Source organism: Zonotrichia leucophrys, chromosome 27 (assembly GCF_028769735.1).
Source record: "Zonotrichia leucophrys gambelii isolate GWCS_2022_RI chromosome 27, RI_Zleu_2.0, whole genome shotgun sequence".
Lineage (NCBI taxonomy): Eukaryota > Metazoa > Chordata > Aves > Passeriformes > Passerellidae > Zonotrichia > Zonotrichia leucophrys.
In genome coordinates, this window is record NC_088196.1 from 262725 (window position 1) to 289937 (window position 27213).

The 27213-nt window shown below is 50.1% G+C and overlaps 1 protein-coding gene across 1 annotated transcript; it reads left to right on the forward strand.

Annotated features, from left to right (window-relative positions):
• Positions 1-2826: 2826 nt before the first annotated feature.
• Positions 2827-3455, forward strand: RPRML (reprimo like). The gene has a single exon (XM_064733654.1). The coding sequence runs from the start codon at positions 2971-2973 to the stop codon at positions 3304-3306; it is 336 nt and encodes a 111-aa protein (XP_064589724.1). The 5' UTR covers positions 2827-2970; the 3' UTR covers positions 3307-3455.
• The last annotated feature ends 23758 nt before the right edge of the window (positions 3456-27213 follow it).

Below are 27213 nucleotides of genomic sequence, written 5' to 3' on the forward strand. Positions count from 1 at the left end.
TTAAAAGAAGTTTTGGTGCCTCTTTGCTTCTCCACACTGCCCCACCAATCTTGAGGATCCTGCCGTCCTCCTCTGTGGGGATCATTGTCCACCTGGGATCCAACTCCCTTCCTAGGGCTTGTTAATGAAGATTTGGCAAGGGGCACTAGGAGAAGCCCATCAACCCTCATGCAGTATCAAATAGGGCTGTACCTTAGCTGAGACATCAATACAAACCCCAAACCTGTTTTTGGGCATCTCTAGTCTTGCCCTGCTTCAGATCCTGGAGCCATATCTCACTGCAGATCCCATTAGCCAGTTTTAGGGCATCCAAATTCCTTATTTTCCTGCCTGGACATGCTGCCTATATGGCCTTTCCCATCATGTGGGGCTTTCTGCCCACATGGTTGCCTGTCCCCATGTGCTGCGCTGTGTCATCCTGTGACTGTGTCTGAGTGTTTCATGGAAAGGAAGATTAGTCTTAACTGTCTAGAGAGGACTATGGCATCTGTTTGGCTCTGCACACCCCCAGACCCAACCTGCCATCCATGTCCCAGGCCCTCTTCACCAGGGACACATCCTGCCCAGCTCCTGGCTACCCAAACTGGCAAGTGCTGCTGCACCCAAAGGACATGTTGCTCTGTGTGTCCTGGAATCCCAGGATGGGCTGTGACACTTTCAGCATGGTGCAAAAACGCTAAAGAAAAAGGAAGAAGTCACAAAATTAACTATTTGACCTGCCTTCACCTTCCTTGTCTCAGGACAAGGATGGAATGAACTCAATCCAAGATGTTTAGGTGGAATTTCCTTGCAAACTGCAAGAAGGTGCTGCTTGTCCTAAAAGCATTGCGATGTGAATGTCCCATCCCTGGCAGTGTTCAAGGACAGTTTGGACAGGTCTAGCAGAAGATGTCCTTGCCTGTGACAGGGTGTTAGAATGACTTAAGGTTCTTTCCAACTGAAACCATTCCAAGATTCCACAATGTTACCTCCAGGCACTGCACAACAGCGGGATGCTCCAGATTTTGGGATCCCTGGTGGGATGAAGGCAGAAGCCAGCAGGGGAGTGTTTGGGAGCCCTGGCTGTCCCATCACCACAGGCTGTGACCCAGGAGCAATGGGTGCAGCCCAAATCCATGCTGGGCTGTGCCGGGAGAGGAGATGTTGGAGCTGGAGCCACCAGAGGGAGCAGAAACTCCTTCAGTCTGAGAGCATGCAGGGAGAGGATCCCCAGTGCCAGGCTGGGGCACTGGGGATGCTCTGATTTCCCGCTGGATTGTCCCAGGTTAAACACAAGCAGATGCTCCTTGGATCAGGGTTTTCCTCTCCTTCCTGTGTAACTTCTGCTGCAACTGCTCTACAGAATGGGCAGCAACCCAGAGAGAAATGCCAAATTCAGAACAAGGAAGAAAATGCAACAAGTAAACCCTGAACTGAACAGGTCTGAGCCCCTAAAGGCACAGCAGCAGACCAGAGGATCCCAGCTGCCCAAAAGGAAGATCACTTGACACTGTCCCTGCCAAGCTGCCCGCCACCCTCAGCCACCCACACGTTCCTGACTTGAGCTACAACTCATCAGTCCTCATTTTTGTTTTATTAAAATCGCCTCAAAGGCTGGGCAAAGGAAACAAGCCAGCATGTACGTGGATAAACCAGGGCAAAGTCCTCACATGGTACTTTGGGGGTAATCTGCTACTCTGGGCCATCCAGACAGATTTCCAGGCAAATGCCAGCGGACACAGCCAGGGAGCTTGGACATGGCACTCCTGTGGGCACAGCCCTGGGATGAGCAGAAGTAGGAGTAAGCCTGACAAGCTGGGCACCCTGACTCATGGTGTCCCTTTGGAAGCTTATGCAGACACAGAGAGGGGAGTGATGGTGAAACTTCCCCTGGAATTGCCTTGGTGGGGGCTAAGGGGCCTGTGATGCCCTGGGTGCTGCAGTGATGCTGCTGTGGGACCCAAAGCTGGGGATGGAGCAGAGATCAGGGTGCAGTGCCTCCCTTTGGAGGAGCTAAAGTGAGAAGGGGAGGAAAGGCAGACCACGTGCCCGGAGGAAGAAGCCCCCAGCCAGAGGAACAGGATGCAGAGAGGGGCTGTATGCAGTTCTTCTCTGGAGGCACAGGACAGGCATCACCAAGCAGAGCTGGGGGTGGACTGGCTGGATAGGACCTCACTGCTCAGAGAAGGAGTGGGTGGCACAGAGCAGCAAGAGGAGATCGGTGACAGCAGTGCTGACCTGAGGCTTACAGGAGCCTTTGGGGGAACAGGGACCTGCCAGCAGTCCGGGATGAACACTCACCATGCAGGATGCTTTTGGGAGCAGGTGGGAGGGCTGGAGGGAGGGATGAGCTGGGTACCACCCTGCAGGGCCTTAGGGGTGGGTCAGCCCCCACTTGGGGGTGGCACAGGGGTGGGGGTGGCAGGGCAGAGATGGGTGTGCAGCATGGGAAAGGGGTGGGCAGCGGGTGAACATGAGGGGGAGGAAGGCGGGCCTGGGGGGAGGCTGGAAGGGGGTGGAGTTGCTGTTTTTTCTTTGAGCATAGTGAAGACTTTAGCTTGTAACTTGCATTTGTGGAGCTCCCAGCCGGCAGACACCAGCTCTCCTTCCAGCAGGAAAAACCCGGGGATCTGACAGCACTGCTCCACTGTTTGGGGGCAGGTTGGGAGGGCAGGGGGCATGGGGTGGTCCCTGGCTGCCATCCTCTCCCCCAAATCCCTTTCTCCTTTTCTCTGCCTCTCCTTTTGCTTGTCTGGGGGCTCGTGCTAATGCTCTGCCACGACAGATCTGGGATCCAGACATCTGTCAGCTGCACGGACCGGCTTCCCACCTGCTCACAGCCTTGAGGAAGTTCCCTCTCCATCCTGGGCACTGAGAGAGGAAGCACAGGAGGTTGCTTGGAGCTGCCGAACTCTGGCTTGTGAAGGGTGGACAGGGGCATAACAAGCTTCCCTTTTACCTTTGCTGAAGATTTGGGGTCACACATAGACCATGAATGGATCCTTTTTCAACCAGACTCTCCTGGAGCAGGCAGCTGACCCCAACAGGACTCAGGGCTTGGGGATGCTCCTGGCCTGCTGCAATGGGACCAGCACGGTGCTGGCGACGGATGGCGGCTCCTTGGTCCTGGCACCCGATGAGAGGAGCCTTTTCATCACAAGGGTGGTGCAGATTGCTGTCCTCTGCGTCCTCTCATTGACTGTGATGTTTGGTGTCTTCTTTTTGGGCTGCAACCTGCTCATCAAGTCGGAGAGCATGATTAACTTTCTGGTGAAAGACCGAAGACCTTCCAAGGACGTGGGCGCTGCAATCATGGGACTTTACTGAAGCTACCGGGCTCTTGTAGGCAAGTGAACTGTATGGACCTGGTGCTGAGATGCACATTCCCATGTGTTTGGGGCGACTGGGTGGAGTGAGAAGTGAGGGAGGGGTCTTTTAGTCTGTCTGTGTCCATGGGAAAGCAAATTTTTTTTCCCTAGTCAACAAAATGTGGTGGCAAATGGGAAAACCACCCTAGAGCTATGTGAAGCACAATGAATGACCAGCATTGTGTTGCACGCAGAAATGGCTTAAGTTTTGCATGAAACTTGCAGAAACAGTGATAGTATGGAGATCTGGACTCCTTACTGCTGTTACCTTGGATACCGCTACCTGGGATTTAGGGCTAAAAAAAAAAGGCAAATAAGTCGTTACAAAAAGAAAACAAAAGAACAAACTAATGGGAGAGCAAAATACAGGGCACAGACCTCATCTTTGAGAGGGGCAGAGGAAGGGAAGTGCGGGTCATAAAACAAAGTCTGCATGTTAAAAAATGTCAGTCTGTTGTGTTTTGGACCTTGAGCATGCATCTTCTGGTAGTTTTGTAACAGGGAAAGCATGTTGTTCCTTTTTTCCTGACCTATCCTGTTAAATAAACTGGTACTTTCTTCTTTTGCTGTATGGTGGAGGAAGAAAAGAACACGGATAAATATAAACCCCTTTCCACCCTTAAAACAAAAGCATGCTTGTTTTTGTACATACTAGCCTCTTTTTCCAAGTGCTACGTTGTTACAGTCTGAGGTTTTGTAATTTTTGAAAACTGGTGAACATTCAGGAAAAAAACAACCTGTTTCAAAAGAATTTTGTGCTGTCTTTATTACTTCTCTGTGTGCGTGTAGTTCAGGAATTTCAATCCTAGTTCCAGGTATAATCCTCTCACCTTGAAGTGTAATTAGAGGTATTTCTTTAAAGCAGAAACAACTATCATTTTTTGCAGGCAAGTATCACTTTCCACAAGCAAATGAATTAATCAAGAACTGTGTATTCTGGGCTCGTGTTGAATACCTGCACAGTGCTGAAACACAGACTCATAAAAATGCTCTGAGTGCCTCTTGCCAAGCAAGATTTCAGCCTTTGAGTTAAAACATCTAGCTGATGACCTGTCAAAGTTGAATTATGTGAGAGAAGGAAGACTCCTGACCTTTGTTCTGTTATGGAATTACAGCTCTGGCTGTGGGTGTGAGGTAGAAATAATTTGTGTTTTGTTGCACCAACAATATTCCTGCTGAGTTCACTTCTGTAGTGGGAAAGCAATCCTGGATACTGGAGGAGCTGATGAGCTGAGCCACTTGGATGTAAATCTAGAGGAACAGATCTGTGCCTTTCCCAGAGGGAAAAACATGATTAGAGAATGTTTTGTAATTAATCATTATTTGCTGAGTACCTCCTCAAGGTTCCCGCACGATGCAGAGCAGGACCAGTGTGGTGCTGTCTCTGATTGCTGCCACTGACCTGTTGCGTGTGTCAGCCTTAGGAGCACAGTGACAACGTGGCAGCAGGGGCAGAATTTGTGATTCAAAACTTTGAAATGTCCTCTTGGTGCCAGTGGAACAGCTGAATAGGCAGCTCTGGTTTTTACAAGCAGTTGCAGGTCTGCAGACCTGAGCCACCTTCTCAGTGAGAGGGTCTGCTGCCCTGCTGTCACGTGTAAAGGGGCCTCACACAGCAGCCTGGAAGGGGATTTTGGTCCATGCTGCTGTGAGGGGTGTTGTGGCCATTGATCTCCTGGAACAGGCTGCTCAGAGTGATGCCTTGGATGCAAACTGGCACAAGGTGCCCAGAGCAGCTGGGGCTGCCCCTGCATCCCTGGCAGTGTCCAAGGCCAGGCTGGACGGGGATTGGAGCAACCTAGGATGGTGGAAAGTGTCCCTGCCCACAGCAGGGGTTGGAACTGGATGAGCTTTTAAGATCCCTCCCAACCCAAACCATTCTGGGATTCCATGATTCCATGGTCTCTTTGCTAGAGGGCAGATCACTCCCATTGTGGGAGCACAGCCTGGTCAGACATCAGGGTAAGACATGAAAAACCCCAAAGCATGCAATGACCCAGCTCTGCACATTCTTGGGCTGTACTTGTGTTTGTAACCTAAACATGTATCTGCATCTCCAGGCTGCTGTGCTGTCATAGGATAACCCAGATGCACCCCCTGAACTCCCATCCCATCCTGCTTTCAGCTGGCATTTGGTCCCTCTTGCCAATCCAGATGGAGGTCCTCAGAGGAAGCAGTTGGTGGCACCATCCACCTTTGCCATATTACAGCACATCCTCGTATGCTTCTGCCTTCCTTGTGCAGGGTTGAGACGCTTAAAACACTTGCACACATCCTTATCCAATTAGATTCCCAATAAAAGGCTGATTACCCTACTGAGGAGGAATTATTTGTGGAAAAGAAGGCTGGCATAATGAAGGAACCCCTTGGGTCAGAGGTTATGGGTCTAAAGACCATCATGGTTGCTTAAGGGAAGGCACTGAGGGTACCACAATGCTCCCCAGATCTCAGGGGAAGAGCTGTGATCTCAGATTCTGAAAACCCAGCTGTCCTGCCCCAGAGACATGAGTTCTGCAGCTAGAGGATGAGGTTGCTACTGAAGGGCTACTATAAAAGCTCTTTCTGCTGTCTCTCCCCACAAGCTGTAGTTTTTCATGTAACACCTCCTCATTTAGCATAAGCTCACAAGTGCCTACCAGCTCCCAAGAAAATTCATAGTTTTTTTGTAACTGTTATTTATGACTATATTTTTGATTTTTGTTGGCAATTGTTACTTGTAGCACAATAACTTCCAGAGTGCCACTGGGGTGCCAGGAGCTGTTCAAGCATGACTGAGAGATGCTGCTGGAGGGACAGGGAGAGAAGGGATGTGCTTAGATGGATCATTCACATCAGTGGCAGACTGAGGACCAGCCATCAAGTCTCATCTAAGATCTCCTCCAGGCAGTGGAACACAAGCCCATGGGACTGGTTACACTGGTCTGAGTCACTGATCCATCTAGTCTTCATCTCTTCTCTGAAAACATCCATGACTTTAGGCACTACATGGTCCCGGGGGGTTCTTCCCAACCTTAATGATTCTTTGACTCTATGACTCTGTGGTCAGTCAAGCTGTCCTGCCGACCAAGAGCAACCTGCCCTGGATCTTCACCATCCTCCTCCAGGCACAGCTGCCGGTCTCTGGGCTGGTCCCCACTTGCTGTGATTCTGTTGCAGCTGGAATTTTTTCTTTCTAGACAGGCAGTAGGGAGACAGCAGAGAAAGGCAAGTGATAGCATTTTCCCCTGCTGAACTGCCTGCAAAGGGAAATCCTCTGATTATGGAATCACCAGCTGTACAACTGCAGAAATAGAGGTGGCTTGACCCACCTGGAAAACGATGGCCATACAGATGTCACTGTGGTGGGGAAAGCACCAAAGTCCCAGATGACACCCACCTCTTTCCCCTGCCTTGGCAGTCTGGACTGAGGGAATGGAAGAGTTAAACATGATGAGACAGACAGACAGATTGTGGGGGGAAGAAGGATCCCAACCTGAGCCTGGCATCAGATGCACCAGAGCACCTGCACCAAACATGCACAGTATTTAATAATTCCTGAGAATCGCCATGGTAATAAAGCACAAAGTCAGGTTGCTATGGTAACAGTTTGGGTGTTTTTTAGGCAGGGAGGCATTACTCAGGTTGTAATCTCAATCCAGACTAAACACATTTCTGAGAGCTCAGAAAATAAAAAAGAAGTAAATGAAATCAAATTAGATAAGTGGCAGTTTCCTGTCTCTTTTCTGGCAGTCCTGGGTTTGTTCTGTAGATAGATGGAGTGAACCAGGTTGTTCCAGACACATGTTGCCCTGCAAAGCCTGAGGAATAGCTGGAGTGCATCTCTGCAGGTTTAAACTGGATGCTAGAGGGGGTGAGGGGCTGAACCCCTCTCATGGTCTGGGATGATGGCCTTGGCTCCTTGCCACACCTCTGGCTAGGTCCAGGTGTGTCCCCAGCTGGCTGAAGGGAAGGACACTCTTGTCCTTGCAGGTGTGACACACCAGGGAGCAGTGATGGACAATCGCTGGTCCTGGCTGGGCCCACAGCAGGGTGCTGTGCTCCTGGGTAGCATCCTCCTCACATCCCAAGTGATGGATGTCCCAGAGCTGGTCTCCAAGACAGGACAGGCATTTGGGGGCTGGAAAGGGGTAACAGACCACTTTTATAAATCCTCATGACAGACCTTAGAAGAGAACACATTTCCTGGGCTCTGGCAAGGTCTCCAGGCTGCTGTGCTCCCCAAAGGGGCGTCTATTAAGCAAGACAGAAATTTCCTGTGTCTCTCTTCTGCCCTCCCAGCTGTGGGCAAAAAGGCACTCCCACCTTCCCTCCCAAGCCAAAGAGTGGCTCCAGCCACCAGCAAGTGTATGAGGTCTGTCCAGCTGATGCTCATATGGAGTTTAAATTCAGTCCTGGTTAAAGCAGCAGCTTTGTGACCCTGTTTTCTCTGGAAGAAGCTGAAGCAGTGCATGTTGGGTTCACTTAGCTGAGACATGGCTTGAAATCTGCAGTGCCTTTACTCAGGAGCATCACTCCATAAATCCACTTCCCTCAGCATGGATCTCTTGTATCGACTGTGCAAGAGCCATTAGCCTCCAGATAAAGCCTTTGTAGTCCTTTAGCTCTGCCAGAGAGGGACAAGTTGATGCCATCAGAGTCAGGGACTCAAGGGAGACTGAGGCCAAACAATGACAGAGTTCAGAGCCAGCTTTGCCTTGTTGGAAACTTTGCCTGACAGCTTCTCTGTTTGAAAGGGAAATGTTTCCCTCTTTCTGTGTCTTCCAGCTGCTTTGCTGCTGAGGCTGCTGAAGACGTTTTGGTGTGTATTTCCTCAGACTCTCTGCCCCCATCCTTGAGCCTGACTGGAGCTGCCAGCTTGGCACTGGGCTTGCTCTCCACTCAGGTTTGCAGAGCACCTGGTACCCATCAAAAACCTGGGGCAAAGAAAGCTGATTACTTCCAAATACATGTGATTTTGCCAAACCAGAGAAGTTTTGGGATGGTGTGAGCATTTAAAGCCATCCTTGGAATAAAATGGATCTTACAGCTCCATCTGTGCCAGAGAGATGGAGAACACCAGGAACATTTCTGGGCATGGGAACTTGACTGCTGAAACTGTTAATGTGTGAGAATGGTTCTGGTATGGTTCAGGCCTGTGCCAACAACCCGACCTGAACAGTCCCTGGCCAGTGGCAAAATGACAGAAGTAAAAGACCACAGAGGACTCGGGGACATTGCTCTGGGCTTTGCTGTCTGTGCACAGGGAGTGTCTCATGAGATTTTGCAAGTGTAGATGCCTTTAAAGCAGTTATTTGGCTTCCTGAATCCAACTTAGTGTTCCTAAGTATGAATGGGGGATTGAAAACCTCATTTAATTTTAGTCTGGAGAATATGTCTTTGTAAAACAGTGAACACAGGGAAGAACAAAACCTCAACAGCCTTGAAAACTGCTTGATCCAGCTTTCTGTTGGAAACACCTTTGGCTTTACACTAGTTCTGCCATTAGGATGACTTAGCCAAGCATTTCCCATCAATCTGGCAAAATTTGTGCTCCTCTGATTTTAGAGACAGACATTTTCTCGGACTTGTTTGTTCCATGAGCACAGGGTTATGGAAACTTGAGTTAAGAGAAAATCAGAACATTGCCAGCAAAGAGTATGGTTTGGCACATCCCTGAAACTGTCACTGTCAGTGTGCTGGGAAGTGGTGGAGGCACTGGCAACACTCAGAGACATAAACATGTATCTGAAGTGACTGTCTCCAATCTGAAAGATGCTGCTCATCTACATGTATTTCAGGCTGTACGTGAAACACAAGTCTTGCTTCAGAGAGGCCTTTGCTGCTCTCTTCCCTGCCAGAAGCTCATTGGTGGGGATGACATTTTCATAGCAATAATTTAAGGCAGGTTAATCAACAACAAAGCAAAAATGTCTTTCTGAGAAATGGGTCTGCATGGCAATCTTGGCTGTAGGTCACAGGTGCCTTCAAGGTGAAAGCAGCAGTTTTGTCACTCTTTGTCAGCCCATGGCATTCAGCTGGGAATGAGCACGGTAAAGTGTTCTGTGCTGGGGTGCAGTCAGGGACCAGCTTTTAAATCAAATTGATATCCTTTTTCTGAATTAATAAGACCTGCCTGAACATGTCATCTCAGAGGAATGGGGCTCTCCTGCCCCAGTGACAGCCTTTGAAGACACCACCTCTGTAGCTGAATTTATTCTCCTAGCAGGGAGCTGTGAGACCAGAGGACTCAGAACCAGAATCCACAGTTGGATCTGCTTTTTCCTTCCATGTGGGCTCAATGGCTGTTTATGAATTTCAGCAGCTCCAGCTGTGCCAGCTGACATGTGCTTTCAGAGAACACCACTACTTCTGGTTTTTGGAATGACTCTAGAGGAAAAGGAGATGAGATCAGCCTTCCTGTGATGCTCCACTTCTTCTGAAAGGATCAATATTGTGAGACCATGAGTTATGACTTCCATCTAACTGCATGTGGGACACTGGAAATGATGGGCAAGATAATAAGCAAGGAAATGAGAAGAAAAATAAACACGGAGAAACATCTACCCCTGTGGTATCAGGCAACAGGAGTGGCCTTTCTGGAAAAGGGGCTGGAATTGCAGAGTCAGACAACTCTGGTTCTCCAGAAAGAGCCAGTTTTGTTGCCTTGGTGTGTGTTGGTTTTGGAAGCTAATACACATGGGTGTGAGGGTGGACGCAGGTGCTCGTGCATCTTCCAGGAAAACAAGGTGTGCATGAAGTAAGCCCAGAGCACTGTTGCCTTTCCATGGCAGCTGCCTGATTGGTGCTGGATGCTGACTCTCTGCTCTGGCATGGCTCAAGCTGTCACACATGCAGAGTTAAATCCAGAGTCATCCTTTTTGGCAAGCCCCACAAGCATTCTCATCTTACAGGTTTCCAGGCAGCTGTGAGTGCTCCCCTCCTGCTTGCATCCCCAAATGCAGGTTTAATAGGACAAGACAGATGAAGAACTAGTCAAAATGTAATTAGACTTTAATAAGCTAAGTTCTTTCTCTCAGATAATTGAAAATCAGACTAATTGGTTGCAATGAATTCCCAGAGCAGCCATTCACACAGCTTGGTGTGTGCTCTGCCAGCTGCTATGAGGACCAGCCTGGAAGCAGAGCACTGCTCTGCCATGCTCTGCAGGGCCCAGCTCCTCAGCCCCAGAGAGGTGTTAAAGGCCTCAAACCCCTCAGGCTGAAGCCAGGGAGGTTACTGACCCATGGAAACAGCAAGACTCATCCTGCCTCATCCTGCATTTCACAAACCAGGGAGCACACGGGCCACTAAATCTCACGCCCCCGGCAGGACATGCCAACACTCCCGTGTGACAGGACATACCCTTGGACATCTGCAGCAAGCCAGTGGGTCACAGCTGGAAAGGACAAGAGACTTAATCTCCTCTTGCCCCCATCATGACCACAGTGTGCAGGCAGCTGACTGATCTCAGAGTCTGGCTGTGAGCAGTCATTGCTGAACCAGCTGTGCATCTACACTCTGCCCAGCTGGGGGGTGTTCCAGAAGCTCTGGTTCCAGTGGTAGCTGCCCCCCTCACTAGGCTTCCAGTTGGAGGTGGCAGTGACACTTCTAGATCAGCCCTGGCAATGATGTCTGGTAGCAACCCACAGATTTAATATAGAATCACAGATTTGTTCAGGCTGGAGAGAGCTCCAAGATAACCAAGTCCAACCATCTACCAGCACCACCATCATGTTCATCACTAAACCATGTCCTCAAGTACCTCATCCACATGTTTTCTGAACACTTTCAGGCACAGTGACTCCACCACTGTCTTGGGTAACCTGTTCCAGTACTTGGCCACCGTTTCCATGGAAAATTTTTCCCTTGTCTCCAATATTTTCCCTAATTTTCCTTGGTCTGCCTGCCACAACCTGAGCCTTCTGGCTCTACTGGAGCTCCCTTTCACATGAATGAAACTAAAAATCTCCACCATAAATGTTGATTAGACAAAGTGAAGCACTTTCTGGCTGGGGAGCTTCAAGAAATAGGTTGCTTTGCCCAGGTGCACACAATTTTTCGACCAAGTCCGTTTGAGACTCCACATCAGTTTCTTGGAGCAAAGGTCTCTGGTACAGATGGCAATTCCCAGTGGCCAGGAATGGTTCAGGGAGGATGCAAAGGCAGGAAAAACATCATGACATTATTTTCATTGCAGCGCTTGCAAGATCATGCCTAGAAAAATGCTGGACTTGCTCTGCATCCTTGGCTCAAGTTTCCCTTCTCTCTTGGCAGTGTGCTGTGTGCCAGGTGGTTGCATTTCATTACTTAGTTTATAAAGTTCCTGGGGAAACAAGGAATGAGGAGATGAAAAATCTGTACAGAAATGTGATGGTCCCTGAGCTGGGCAAAGGTGCAGAAGGGGAGCACTGATCACATTTACATTCCTATAGGTCATGGCTTTTTTTTTTTCCACACCTCCTTCTGCCTGAGCTGCATGACTAGGGATATTTCTTTTGATTTGGGGTTAAAACAGCTTCTAGTTTTTGTGCTTCCCACATGACTGGGAAGGAAAAAAAAAGAAGGCAGCTCTGCCTAGATAATTCTATTTTCAAGCCAAGACCTGACATCTGATTTTTCCTTTGGGTTGCAAAGCAATTTCAAAGAACTCCCCTCCACTGATCACAATTCACAGAGGTAGAGGTGGCTCTGCCCAGTCATCCTCATTTGTTTGAGGTGCTGATTTCAAAGCACTTTACTCTGGAGCTGGATTTTTCCAGCATGGCTGGACGACCCACAACAAATATTGTTTGGATGAAAAATAGTGTGGCAGCAGGACCAGGGCAGTGAGTGTTCCCCTGTGCTGGGCACTGCTGAGGTCACACCTCAAGTTCTGTGTTCAGTGCTGGGCTCCTCACGGTGAGAGAGACATTGAGGGGCTGGGAAGGGAACAGAACTTGGAAGGGTGTGGAGCCCCAGGAGCAGCTGAGGGAGCTGGGAAGGGGCTCAGCCTGGAGAAAAGGAGGCTCAGGGGGGCCCTTCTGGCTCTGCACAATTCCATGGTAGGAGGGTACCACCAGGTGGGGTACCAGGGAACAACAGAACAAGAGGAAAAGGCCTCCAAAGGAGGTTTAAGTAGGACATTAGGAAGAATTTCTTCATGGAAAGGGTGGTCAGGCCTTGGGAGGGGCTGCCCAGGGAGGTGATAGAGTTCCCCTCCCGGAAGGTGTCCCAGGAAGGCCTGGACATGACACTCAGGGCTCTGGGCTGGGTAACAAGGTGGGGATTGGTTACAGGCTGGACTCAGTGACTTTGGAGGTCTCTTCCAACCTGGATGATTCTGTGATTCTCTGAAACCCAGGCTCCTTCTCCTTGGCTCAGCAAAGGCTGATGGAATGGAGAAGTTAGTAAGAATCTCATCTTCATAGGAATTTCCACAGGTCCAGTTACTGCAAAAGGCTTGGGCTCTGCCTGCAGGTGCCTTATTTCAGGGCTTTGGGATGACTAATGGCTCCAGTTATTTTCTGCCAGGTATTTACTGGATTACCCTTTAACAGAAAGAAGGCAAAAAACACTTGGCACCAAGACACAAAGAAACCCAGCTGCCCACTGGATGCAGTGGGCCAAAGGCCCTTTTCATAGCTCCCTCCTCATGTGAGGGGGTTGTGAGATGAAAGAATAGAAGAACAGTGAAAGCAAAGCTCAGCCTCAGCACTGCCCTCCAAATTGTGATGGGAATGCCCAGCTGAGCCCCACAGTTATGGACACTCCTGGAGGAAGGGATTGTTTAGGACTGGGCTTTATCTCCTAAAGTGTCGGATTGATGGGGGGTTTCACGGTCGGGATGGATGGAGATGAGAGATCTCTGCAGCCAGGTTATGGAACTTGTGGTTTATTGCAAAGGGCCTGGGTGCAGGGCCCTGCTGGGAGCTGCAGCCACAGCTCAGAGCAGGCTGAGAGAAGAGAGGGGGAGAGAGGATGAGAGGGTGAGAGAGTAAAAGGGTAAGAGCGTCAAAGGCAAGAGCTAAGAGACAAAAGGGTAAGAGAGCGAAGTTCCGTTCCAATACCATAAATCTTCTTCTGTGTTGAATATTCTAATTCTCACTAACCAATCTAGTACAAGATACAAATCCTATAGCATTTACATACAGCCTATAAGAACCACTACATTACCATACTGTGTTACATTTTAACCCTAAACCCTAAAAACTCCTCTTTGGGCCCCTTCTGCCAAGCTGTAGGGTCTGCTCTGACCCTTGGGCCTGTCTGCAAGAAGAGGGTGTTGTTCTATCAAAAGGGGATTACCTTCAGCTGGCCACACCATTGTTTTCCAGTTGTTCAGTAACTGAGGTATCTCAAAGCTTGCTTTCATTTCAATCTGGCTTATAGTTTCCATATTCTCAAAATCTTTTGCCAGGCAATCATATTTGTAAGGCTTTCCTGTTTCATCTTCCCCAACACTAAAGCTCTTGACATGAACAGCTTAGAGCATCCCCAGCTTTCTGCATCCTTGCTGCCAGCCTGGCAATCCCACACAAAGGGGAGCCATGCTGTGACCCAGAATAGGGAACCTGAAAATATCCCAACAGAGTAAACTAACACTAAACATCATTTCCATGTTGCTCAGGTTATTCCCTTGGTTCACCAAGCAGCCCCCAGGCATCACTTCTGGCATAAGAAACAGGCTGCTTAGGAATTTGCCATGTGCACAGTTAATTTAAATGTCTCAGGCTTCCTGCCTGCTGTAGGGAAGAGGAGGGAAAGGCTTTAACTTTGTGAAAGGTATTTCTCAAACTCCCCAAGAAATATCTTTAGAAGAGTTCTCTTAGAGATTGGATCCAGTAAAACCCCAGGATCATTCCTGTGCCTAGCTCGCTGTTCCTCACCCACAATACATGGAGCTGGTAACCATGGCAGGTTTGTAGAGCTCTGCCTTTGCTCCTAGTGAACCCCATTCCAGGGCTAATTCAGGCGCATTTCTGGGCTATTTCTCTGTTTTTCTGGGCTCATTTCAAACTCTTATCCTGTCTCTCATCTTGTCTTGCATTTCTCACACCTCTCCTCCCAGTGCAGGGGTGTGCAAACATGTTACACATCCTGGAGCAGATGAACCCCCTGTGATCCCTTCCAACCTTGCAGTCTGTGATTTTGTGATTTTGTAATTCTGGTCTCCTTTGCCCAAACCATCAAACAATCCTTGTGCAGAAGTCCCCTGAATTCTGTCAGGTTCTCCCTCACTCTTCTTTTCTGGGTGCAATGGGATACTTTTGGGAAGCACAGGCAGCATGGCACAAATCTGCCACCTTCAAGTCAAAAATGCCTTGCTAAAAGCACCTTCCATGAGACCTGTTGCTCCCTTACTCAAAGCTGTCTTCAGTGTAGCTCAGCTCACTGCTGAGATCATTGGATCTGGGAAATCTCACTCCCACTTTGAATTTGGATGACAATGCAGAGATGGTGGGAGTATGTGGCATTGGTTTCCTGCTGATGGATTATTTTGGAGCTTGGGAAATAAACAGAAAGAGACAAAACATTAAATTCTCGTGATAAAACTTGGCTTGCTTTGCCATAGTTCAGCTGCCACATGGTGTTGCCATTTCTCAGGCTTTTTCTCCCTTCTTTTAGTCCCCATTCATTTCACTATGACAGGGAAATAAGTTTCTATTACAGAATTGGCCCTTGTCACTTTGTTTATGTCAAAATGCTCTTCTTCCCCCAACCTCATGTTTTTTTCCCATTTTCCTTCAAATTTGCTCCCTTTGTCCCTGGGACAATCTTCCTGTGAATCCAGACAACTTCAAGGAGATGATTCCACTTAAAAATATCCCAGAGGAACTAATTCTAAGCTTTTTTTGTCATAGACTGTTTTGTGTGGGTCTTCTGCAAGTTATTCCAAACTCAACAGAATAAAATTACCTGTCTCGTTCCCTGAGGAATAATTTCAGCTGGGTAATGAATTGCCTGGGAAATGACTATGGAAGGTTCCTCCAAAGGCCTCCAACAGAACAGCCTCCAGTTCTGTGCTATTAATGCTCCTCCTGAAATGTGTCAAAACTCCACCAGCCCTTGCTGTGTCTGCTCTGGGGATGCTGCCTCGTGACCAGGAGAATGTGAAGGCGGTGCAGAAAGAGCAGGGCTGGAGGGAGACATCTCCCAAAGGCCAGGGAGCTCTGGCAGAGCTCCTGGGCTCACACAGGGAGCTCTTTGCACTGTGCTGGGGTGAAAGTGGCCCTCAGCACCTCAGGCTGTGTCTGCAGAACCCGCCAGGCTCTGAGTGTGCCGCAGTCCCCGGGGCAAAGACTCCCTCAGCTGCATCATTCCCTGCACTGACTGTGGGCTCAGCCAGCTGGAATCCCAGAGCTGTCCCCTGGAGTGATCCTTCTGAACTGAGCATTGCTGAGACAAGCTGGATGCTGCAGTCAGTTCTGGGCACCTTGTGACAATACAGACATTGAGGGGGTGGAGTGTGTCTGGGGAAGGGAACGGAGCTGGGGAAGGGTCTGGAGCCACAGGAGCAGCTGAGGGAGCTGGCGGGGCTCAGCCTGGAGAAAAGAAGGCTCAGAGGGGCCTTCTGGCTCTCCAAAATTCCATGACAAGAGGGTGCAGCCAGGTGGGGATCAGGCTCTGCTCCCAGAGAATAAAGAACAGGACAAGTGGAAACAACTTCAAGTTGTGCCAGGGACTTTTAGGTTGGATATTAGGGAAAATTTCTTCACCAAAAGGGTTGTCTAAACCTGGCACAGGCTGTCCAGGGCAGTGATGGAATCCCTGTCCTTGAAATGTTAGCAAAATATGTGGATGTGGCACTTGGGAATATGGTTTAGGGGTGGATCTGGCAGTGCTGTGTTAATGATGGGACTCACTGGTCTTAGAGGGCCTTTCCAACCTGAATGATTCTGTGAAGCAGGATCCCACACTGGTACAGAAAGTGGATACTGGGTTTCCTTCTCCCATCCCCTCTCCTGTGTCCATCAGCGAGGCAGATCAGGGAGCTGATCTGGCTGGATAGTGAGGGTTTTTTTGTCCTCATTTGTCTGGATCTGCTCCCTGCCCTGACTCACAGAGAGCATCCACTTGTTGCCAGTTCCATCACAGGGAGGCAAGTGAGGACATGGGATCCTCCCCTGGCAGTGCCCCATGTCTGCCTGCCCACTGCACCCAGACCATGGTCAAACCTTCCAACCATCCAACTTTACACCACGACGGGTGGTGAGGCAGAGGAGGGGCCCTGCAGCTGCAGGTGCTGGACATGGAACAGTAAAGATCTCAGAATCACAGAATTAGAGCTGAGTTGGAAGAGACCCACAAAGATCATGGAGTCAAACTCCTGCTGGTGGCTACAGCAGTGACTGAACCCCAGGGTGGCTTGGGGTGCATGGGGCACCTGCATCCTGTGCTGTGTCCCATTGATGAAGCCAGTGGTCCCCGTGCAACACCGAACATGCCTGTGCTCTGTGGGATCTGCTCCTGCTGGATGCTGCTGAACCAAAATAACTCCCTGTTTTTCCCAGCTGGTGCTGAGCTGGGATGAATTGGGAGGGGGGCTGCGACACTGTGACAGATGGCCAAGAAAGCAAATGCTGTTTTTTATGTCACCTCCATGTTTCCTCCTCTGCTGTCTCCTGCACTGGGGGTGGTGTTTGGAGATGGGTTGTGCTGCCAGCACACACCAGAGCTGAGGAGACAGCAGAAGGTGGAGCAAGGTGCTGGCCACCTCACACACATTTCTCCCCCAGCTTTCTGATGCTTTCTGACCTTCATCAAAGCTTCTCCTACAGAGATTTATGCCAAAGGGGGCTCAGAAGTGGGCTGCTGCTTGAGCGGAGTGTTTGCTCTTGCAGAGCTCCCTCATTGTGAGCCCTGTTCCAAACCTCCTGCAGTGGTGCTGGCCCAGGCTGGGTTTTTTTTTTTCCCCAAAGAGCCAGATAAGCCAGGAAAGCTTGGCCAGGAGATTCTCCTGCCAGCTGGTGACCAGTCCTGGCTCTTCTTCTGTGGGCTCAATGCCAGCTGCATGTAGAGAGGACCCTGAGCAAGTCAGAGCTTCAATAAAAGTCTTTCTGAAATAAGGCTGGGTTGGACAGGGCCTAGAGCAACCTAGTGGAAGGTGACCCTACCCATGGCATGGAACTGGATGGATTTTCAGGTCCTTTCCTATGCAAACCATCCCATGATTCCATTAAACTTCTTGATGTGCTGCAGCCTCTCCTCCCCCTCTGAACTCAGGATCTTTGGGCAAGAGACCTCTCCTCCCCTCCTGGGGCACAAACATCATGGCAGTGTTATGGAGGCCTGGACTAGTGAGAGATGGAGCCCTGGACCCCTGACATGCAGTGAGAATTCAGCAGGAAGAGCACACTCAGCACGACACGGGAGCACAGGGAAGCTGATGACTGTGAACTGCTGTCCCTTGGGTTGTACCTTGGAGGAAGCAGAAATAGCCAGCCCAGGGACACAGGCATGAACCCACCAGCCCATGTGGGTGGCTGCTGCCCCACGCTTGGGCTCTGGCAGGAGGAGACACTTCTGCCACCATCTCAGCTGCCAGGATCCAGCTCCTTTCTCAGCCTGTCTGGTGCAGAAGGAGTGATGGACATCGCTGTTGGCACGGCCTCTATCTGCCCCCTGTTCTGCCATGTTGCACTTGGCAATTCTCCCGATTCTCCCTCTGTTTTTCCAGTAGGAGAGCTCACAGTCCTCTGCCTTAGCCGTGGGCAGACAAACAAGAGGGGCTGGATGGACACATGGTCTCAGAGGCTCTCCTGTCTATCCCTGCCTGTCATGAATGGAGCCTCCGTGAGTTCAAGGATCCCTGAATTCAGGGACATGGCATTTAGTAGCGGGGATCACTGGTGTTTGAGGCACTTTTCCTAAGTGTCTTGGTTTGAAAAGCCAGATGTCTGCTCAGGAAGGCAGGAGCCTCCCTTGAAATGGAAAATGTAAACTCCCTCCCTCCAAATTTTGAAATGAAAAGGCTCTTGGGCAAAGATATGGGAGTAGGAATAACAGTTCTTTATTAGGAAAAAAAAAATGCAGTAAAACAAAACAATCCCGCCAGAGTCAGACCATGCCCTGACCCCCTGTGTGTCAGGCTGGTAGCACAGCCCCATCCCATGGGGGCTCAGCCCTCCTGCAGTGCCAGCTGTGGCTCTGCTGCAGCAGGGATCCTGCACAAGGGGGGAGTTTTCCTCTGCAGCTCCAGGGCTGCTGGAGATGGGCCTGGGCTCCCTCTGGCCATGCAGGGCAGCAGAAAGCTGCTCCTCTGGCAATGCAGTGGGCAAAGGCTGCTGTGGTGTTCCAAACCTCAGACTGGACCCAGGTAGGAATGCTTGGCTCCTCCCCTGGGCGGAGCATCTCCCCATGGGATGGTGGAATTTGATCAGCTGTGCAGGGACACTCACTGGCCATGGACAGAAGAGATCTCCTGGAGGGAGAATGGGTTGTGGAAGAGATAAAGAAAACTGCCCCATCTGGGTTTAACAGGCGGCCTAATTAACAGAAGATAACTGCCCCACTTCTAACAGATGGCAATGGAATACACACCCTCAGCCACATCTTGCATTTCTACCCTAAGACACTAAGATAAGAGAAACTGAATTCTGAGAGGTTGGTGAAAAATCAGTGTCACACAGTGACACAGTTATGAACTAGTCTAATTTCCATTGTGGGCTGGGAGTCCCTGGGGGCTTAGGGAGCCCCAAAGGGCTCAGTGCAGCAGCTTCCAGGTTTCCAGCCCTGAGGAGCAGAGACCACAAGTGAAGGGTGAGCAGCTCTGCTTTGGACTGGTGTGCTGGGCTGTGCTTGCTGCCTCCTTAAAACCCTGCAGGAGAAACCCAAGCCCCATTTAGAGACAGTTTGGGAGAATAAAGCAATAGAGACAGTGGTGGGCAGATAGGGAGGTGACACAGGACAGATGTAATGACAGGAAAATTCTGTGGAGAAGCAGCCCAAAGTATGTAGAGGCAGAGAGGGGCTGGTCTGCACCCACACACCCAGGTCCATCCTGGTGCAGGAGCATTGAAATGGAAATGACTTTCTATTTACAGTTCCAACATCCTCCCTGCTCCCCCCAGGAGTGACTGGGACCTTCCCTGCCTGTCTTGGGTGACTCTGTGGAGGGAGCAGAAGGATGCTGGCACTCTGTGCCACAGACAGGTGTGTGGGGGGAACAGGGATGCTCTGGGGCTTTGGGAAGCAGGCTCAGCTCCCTCATCCCCTCTGGACAGCAGACACCTGGAACAGTGGGCAGCACGCTCATGGTTAAACACACACTCTGCCCTCACCACCTCCCTGGGTCACTCCAGTCATGCAGGGGCTCAGGAACAAGGCAAGGTGGGACACACAGGGGCTGGGCAGATTCACAGCTCCCTCCAAATAGCAGAAGAGCCCAGGAGGTATTTCAGACCTCCCTAGAAGAGCCTGATCATTATTCTGCAACATTATTCTGCTGTGCAGGAAGACATATGTGGGAGTGCATAAAAGCAATGCCAGCCCACGTCCGTGCTTCTTTTACCCACAGAGGCAGCACTGGCAGCAGAAAAGAAACTTGTTCCTGTGCTGTACCCACCTGGCCCCAGGGAAATGACTCTGTGCTGCAAGAGCCAGGCCCCAGCATCTGCAACAGGTGCCAGGGAGCAGGAGCTGAGGCTGAGCTGGGCCTGGAGCCAAAACCCTCCCTTGAGCTGTACAGCAGCTGTGGAGGCCTCCCAGCCTTCAGTGGGCCCTGAAGCTCAGCCTCCTGCACACAGAGCATGGAGCAATATCAGGGATCGCTGCCCCCAGGGGATGGGTCCTTGAGAGCAGGGGTGTGAGGACACAGAGCCTGGAGACAGCACCCAGATCTTCATCTTTCTCCACACTGCCACAGACAAAAGGCCCCAGGCCTAGAAGAGGTAAATACCACTTATGCTTCACTCTTCAAGAACTAGAAAGGTGGAACTGAAAGGAGATGATGGATTAGCAGGTGTGACAGGGATACATGCCAGTATTTTTGCATCCTTCAGTACCCTTGTTGGTTTGTGGAATCCAAGCCATTGGCAGACTCTATGTGGGGTGAGAGGCCCTCACTAAGATCCCCTCACCAGCACTTTTCAGCTGTAAAACAATCCCATGTCATCTTTTCCTGCTGAAGGAACTTGCACAAGCAGAGCTGGGCCATCCATCTCTGCCCTGTTACTCGTGTGCTTCAGTAAGCAGCAGTGCCACAGGCAGTGCTGAGCCCCAAACCCTTGAGCTGGATCCTATCTGCCCATTCTTACCCCTGTGTGTTGCTCAGCTCTGCGTGAGGAAGAAGAGGCAAATTCCACACCTGTCTGCTCACCTTGGTTGGTGCAGGGCAAGCTTTTTAGGACAAGATTTCCTTGAATAACTCTTCTCATCTGCTGAGCTCAAATTAAAATTTGCTGCCAACAGTCATGAGCCTTCTCCCTCTCCTTCCTTCTTCTCCTCTGTTTTTTTGGATAATTTTTTTTATTAAGATAAATGAGTGATAATATCATGTTGTGCATTTAACACTGGTCCTTGCAGTCTGTGAAACAAAGAGCGTGATGGAACTCTGAGATTCCAGCTGTTGCTAGTTCGTTATATTTAGGCAAGTCAGATTTTAAAGAAATTTCTCAGAACAATTCTTTCAGATTTCCTAAGGAGCCTATAACATGAAACTTGGTGAAAAAACACTATCACAGAATCACACTATCATAGAATGGTTTGGGTTGGAAGGGATCTTATAGATCATCCCAGCCATGGTCAGAGACACATGGTCAGATTCTTCCACTATCCCAATTTCCTCCAAGCCCCATCCAACCCAGCCTTGGACACTTGCAGGGATTCAGGGGCAGCCACAGCTTCTCTGGGCACCCTGTGCCAGGGCCTCACTGCTCTTAAAGAATTGCTTCCAAACAGCCAATCTAAGCCTACCCTTCAGCTTAAGGCCATTTTCCCTTGTTCTGCAGCTCCACACCCTTGTCCAAAGTCCCTCTCCAGCACTCCTGGAGCCTCTCTAGGTACTGGAAGGGTCTCTAAGGCCTCTCCAGAGCAGCCTGAATTACCCCAACTCTTTCAGCCTGCAAGCTGTGAGCCCCAGACCCAGAGAAATCCTGGAGGGCCTGCTGCTGATGCCTTTTTTGTGCAGGGAAGCAGGCTGGTTCTGGACTGGAAAAAGCTATGTGGGTGAGTGCCACCCAGCTCTGCATGATGCTGTTAGGGTACCTGCAGTGGGATCATCAATTTTTGACCATCTTTAAGATGATGCCAGTCTGCTTTCCAGGGTAAAATGTCCTACTTTTCTGTACCCATACCTGGCACTTAGTTCAGTGTGCTGGGTTCCCCAGGAAGAAAATTCCTGCAAAAAATGGTCTGGTGGTTTATCTGGCAGATTTTCCTGTTGCTTGGAAATCTACAGGAGTCCTGGGTGCAGTGACACAAACCTACTTCTTCTGCAACAAAGGTGTTCTACAGTTATGGAAAAGTGAAAGGAATGGCTCAATGGGTGGCTTCCACTGGGGCGTTAGCGTGGGCTTTCATCCAGCAGCAATATGCTCACAAAGCCAACAGTTCCCTCTTTCCCTCATGGAAGCAGCCACAGAGCAGATCAGTGGAGTGTGAAACTTCCCAGCAGCTGGGTTTGCTGAAGCTCAGACAACCCTTTGGCTCCCAGAGTAGCTGTGTGTGGATGAGTGTCTGCAGAGCACAGGAGTGATGGGAAGGGCCCCACTGAGGCACCAAGCAGGAGAGGAGACCCTGCTGAGTGGCCCAGCCCCACCACTCGTGGGCATCATGCGCACCCTGCCCTGGCAGCCCTGCTAGGAGCAGACCCAGATCTGTTGCAGTGTGATGTCAGGGTTTACCTCAGAACCCCGGGTTCCTCCCCTGAAGATTCCTTCCCCAGGTATGTCAATCATCCCTCCTTTCTCCACCCTGACCCCTCCCAGCACTGTCTGTCAATCCTGGAATTCCAGAAGAGTGTCAAGTGATTGGCAGATCCAAAGGATGCCCTCTGCCCCTGGGAGGCATTGGGCCATCCAGGTGTCCTTTGTCCCTTTGTCCCTCCCCTCCTGTCCCTGGTTGGTGGCTCCCTACCCCTGCCCTGCCCCTCTTCCCGGGGTTCAAAGGAACAGCAACCATGGGCTCAGGGAGTTCTGTTGGAGCTGGTGCTGCATTCAGAGACCTGTGGGCCAAAATAAAGCTCTGGATCCAAACCCTCCATCAGAACCGACTCCTTTCCTTCACCATCACCTTAAAGCTTCTCCACCATAGGGAAACCTGAGGAGCAGACCCTGTTATGGGGGGAAGCTCCATCCCAGCACCACCAGAGCTCCTGCAGGCCTGGATTTGTCTGCACAGGCCCAGCTGCAGCACCCAGCCAGCCAAAAGTGTCTGTGGGGTGAAACACCACACACCCAGCTGGCCCAAAGTGTCTGTGGGGTGAAACACCACACACCCAGCCAGCCAAAAGTGTCTGTGGGGTGAAACACCACACTGCTGCTGTTTGGCTCAGCTGCAGGACCAGACAAGCCAAGGCACGTCCCATCCCCAATATTGGTAATACCAATACAGATCCATGGCTTCATTTCCCATCACCTCTAACTGGTCTATTCCAAGAGAGTCTGCCTAGAATTCATCCACCCAAAGCATCACACTTCACAGCTTCCTTCCCACACAGAGCTTGGTTCCTTGCTCTGAATAAACATCGCTTCCCTGCCTGCGTCCCCACAGCCAGGCTGCTGCCTGCCTCCCCCTGTCCCCTAGGGAGGTGTGGCATGTCTAATCCATACCTTGGGAGCTGTGTGCTGCTTCCCACCACGTGCAAGGAAAAGGAATAGGGATAAAAACTACACCAGCCTCCTTGGTTTCCATTTCCAGTCAGGGCAGGCAGAGTACCAGGTACTCCTGGTACTCCCAGATGGCAGCACCAAAAGGGTCAGGGCTCAGGGATCTGATCTCAGGCAGGTTCCAATCCACTTCCCAGTGAGCAAATGCCAGTTTTAAGGACAGCAGATGGTTTGTGGTTCCTGAAGGGTTCCCTTCCTTGAGACAGAAAGGGCTGGCACTGCTCAAAAGCTCCTGAATGATGTCCAGAGGATGGTTCCAGACTCTTTTTGGTGGTGCCCAGCACCAGGAAAAGGAGAAATGGCCATAAACTAAAACACAAGTTCCACCCTCAACATTAGGAAGAACTTCTTTCCATGGTGGCCAGCAGAGCCCTGGAACAGCTGCCTAGGGAGGGTGTGGAGTCTCCCTCTGGAGACATTCCAAACCCCCCTGGAAAAATTCCTGTGTCACCTGCTCCAGGTGACCCTGCTTGGGCAAGGGTTTGGTTTGGAAGGTCCCTTTCAGCCCTAATGAGTCTGTGATTCTATCATGTGGGTTTTATCCCAGGTGATACGCATTTTGTCCCAGTCCTTGCTACAACAGAAACAACTAATTTGTGTGAATGCTCCCTGTCAGCTGCATTGCAGCACCAGTTCAAGAGACTCAGACAACCTCTTGAGGCATCTCAGATGTTACCACAGCCAGAACCTAAGGGCAGGTTCAGAATCCTGCTTTTAGGACTCAGGGTAATGCTCAGTAATGAAAGTGTACTGACCCTGAACACAGAATACCATCCAACTCTGGAAAGACATTCCAGCAAGCAAAGATTTTGTGACAGTGGTTCATCTGTGACATATGCAGAACAAGTTTTTCAGGAAAGAGATCAAGAACTGGTTCTGTGAGGACTGATGGGATGTGAAAATCCAGGGAAAAAACAAAGAGAGATTTGGCCACTTTGGGAATGTATTTGGGGAGAGCCCAGCAAGCCCAGACACTGGAGATGACAGATCAAGATGGATGAAAGGACTTAGTCTTAAGCTACACCAGAGAAAGTTCAGGTTGGACATCAGGAGAGATTTATTCATGGAAAGGGTGGTCAGGCTTTGCAGGGGCTGCCCAGGGAGGCAGTGAAGTCCCCATCCCCAGAGGTGTCCAAGGAAGGACTGGACATGGCCCTCAGTGCTCTGGTCTGGGTGACAACGTGAGGATTGGACACAGGTTGGACTCAATGGTCTTGAAGGTCTTTTCCAACCTGACTGATTCTGTGATATCACCACAACCAGAACCATTAAACAGTGAAACTGAATATTTCTATCCTATTCCAATCTCTCACAGGGATAGCTGGCAATACATGAAAGCTCCAACAAACCCCATGTTGCAGCCTTACAAACATAATCATCCAACACATTGTATTATCCCAGGGCTTCAGTTATGAAAAAATCAGGGAGAACTAAATTCACCATTTTACCACTTATTGCAGCTATTAGCTCAATGTCAGGCCAACCAGGGCAGGCAGTGGCTCATATCTCTATAAATCTGCTATTTTTATGTCATTTAAGCCCTGAAATTTTAGCCCACTTTGGCCTGAGTAGACTTCAGTGTCCCCAGGCTGAAACCTGAATAACTAAGGGCAACTCTTTTCTCCTCCTGCCCCTCAGTTTTGGCTCCAAAGGACTTTCTGCCACTGTTGCATTAAAAAACCCCCAAACCCAAAAAATAACCACCATAGTCTGGTAGATGGTCTGATCCAAGGCTTTTAGCAGGTGTTCCTTGAGGCAGCTGTAATCACTCATTTAAATCTCATTTATTTTTATTTTAGAGAGCTTCCTAACAGCACAAAAGATTTCTTTCCTGCATCCACACATTGGAATTGTGTGCACATTGCCATGGCAACACATGCCTGAGATTTTTGTGGTCCAGGACCCATCTTATTAGTTATTAACTATCTGTACAACAACAACAACAACAACAAAAATTTAAAATATATATATATAGCTTTGTTCTCCCATCTGTCTGTTCCATCTGTTTATTTCCCATTGAAATACAATCATTTGGCTCAGCCACAGCTTTCTCCCTTTCCTCATGGGACTGGCTGAAGGAAACAGAGATGCATCTAATGGTGGTCATGGAAGTGGTGGAGGGGAGGAAGAGGAATGGAAGACATTGATGTGGACACCAACCTGACCATCACACACACAGAAAATCCTTTAACTGATGATAACACCTTGTAGTCTGAATTGCTGCCCTTTCCCAGTTATCTCCCAGGTGGGAAGGGGAAGAGAAGCTCAAGAGGACTCCAGCCAACATATTCCCCATCTGCTGCTGGTGGAGCAGCAGTGTCCTGGCTGCAGCTCAACCACAGCACGTTTGTTTCCTGCCACAGGTCACTGGAGAAGTGGAGTCAAACTTGTGTTGCTGGTCAGCAACAGGAAACATTACAAGTCAGCTGCTTCCACTGAGAGTCCTTTTTACCTTCCCGAAAGATAAGGACCAAAGTGTCACTCCATCCCAGTACACACTGTTCTGTGGAATGGAAAAGCATCAGTAAAAAGATCTCTGTGCTGAACTGATTGTGTTCTTCCCAATAGACTCTCTGTGCCACACTGACTGTGCTCCTCCTGACAGGCTCCTCCATGCTGAACTGACCCTGTTTGTCCAGCAACCCCCTGTGCCAAAGTGGCTCCCGACAGTTCCTGCCTGGCTCAGAACCCGTGCTGACAGCTGTGTGACATCCCCCCTCCCAGGCACTAATTCCTGCCGGCAGTGTTTGCCTTGCCTGCCCACCCCCACAGCTCTGCTGGGAGAGAGGATGTGTTCCCAGCTTCCCAGCTCCCTCTCATTATTTAAGCTGTCAGTTGTTAATTATAGTGCTGCATTTCAACTTGATACTTCCCAGGGGGCCAAACCATGCCAAAAGACCAAAATCGCTTCCCAGTGGAATATTTTTGGAGACTCAGCTAGATGTGAGCCGGTGCCTCTATCAGCCAGGGTGAGACATTGCTGGCTGCTCTCAGGAGACTGGAACTGCACTCGCTGCTCTAAGACCCACAGCTGCACTCGTTACCCTTCAGAGCCAACATTCCCACTCCAGAGATGGGAGTCATGGCTTTCTTAAGGATATGAATATAAGGATATGTTGCTTGTAATGATACAAAGCTATTAAAAAAGTGTCCAAAGGAGGACTATGAAGATGGGGAAGGGTCTGGAGGGGCCACACAAGGAGCAGCTGAAGTAATTTGGCTTGTTCAGCTGGAGGAGACTGAGGGGACACTCACTGGGGTCTGCAGCTCCTCCTAAGGGGCAGCTCTGATCTCTGCTCCCTGGGACAGGGACAGGACCCAGGGAATGGCTGGAGCTGGGCCAGGGTAATTGGGATGGATCTCAGGGAAAGGCTCTTCCCTCAGAGGTGCTGGCACTGCCCAGGCTCCCCAAGGGATGATCCCGACCCCAAGGCTGCCAGAGCTCCAGGAGGGTTTGGACAGCACTGCCAGGGATGCCCAGGATGGGATTGTTGGGGGTCTGTGTAGGGTGAGGAGTTGGACCTGATGATCCTGTGTGTTGCTTCCAGTTCAGGATATTCTGGGATTCTCTGAATCACACAACCATGACCACCAGGCCTGTGGGACCCACACATTCCTCTCAGTGAGGAAGGTAATCCCATGAAGCTGCCAATCGAGTGGTCAAGTGAGAGCAAACACCTAGGAGACAGATGTGATGCTGATATTCTCTACCTCGTAGAAACATTACCCAGCCAAGTTTTCCCTTTGCCTCGTGTGACCACAGAAACCTCTGCTTCAAATGCAGAAACAAGTGCAAACCATCAACCTGCCCAGGGGAAGGGCATGGGGAGGGGGGAAAGGAGTAGACTGCACTACTGTGAAAGGCTTGAATCTTGACAGAAGAGCGCCTGTCTCCCTTGACTGTGTTAAATGAGACATTGCTTTGTGGGGATTCTTTTCCAGGAGAATCAGATGCGATGGGTCAGATGGGCTAGGGGAAACTTATGGGCTGGATGAAGAGTGCTGCAGAAAGTACCTGCTGCTGGCACCACCTACCAGTTGTGGTCACTCAAGGCCAGCTGAGCACCACATAACACAGCCCA

Coding starts and splice junctions, on each gene's coding strand:
- RPRML (XM_064733654.1), top strand. CDS start 2,971: ATGAATGGATCCTTTTTCAACCAGACTCTCCTGGAGCAGGCAGCTGAC.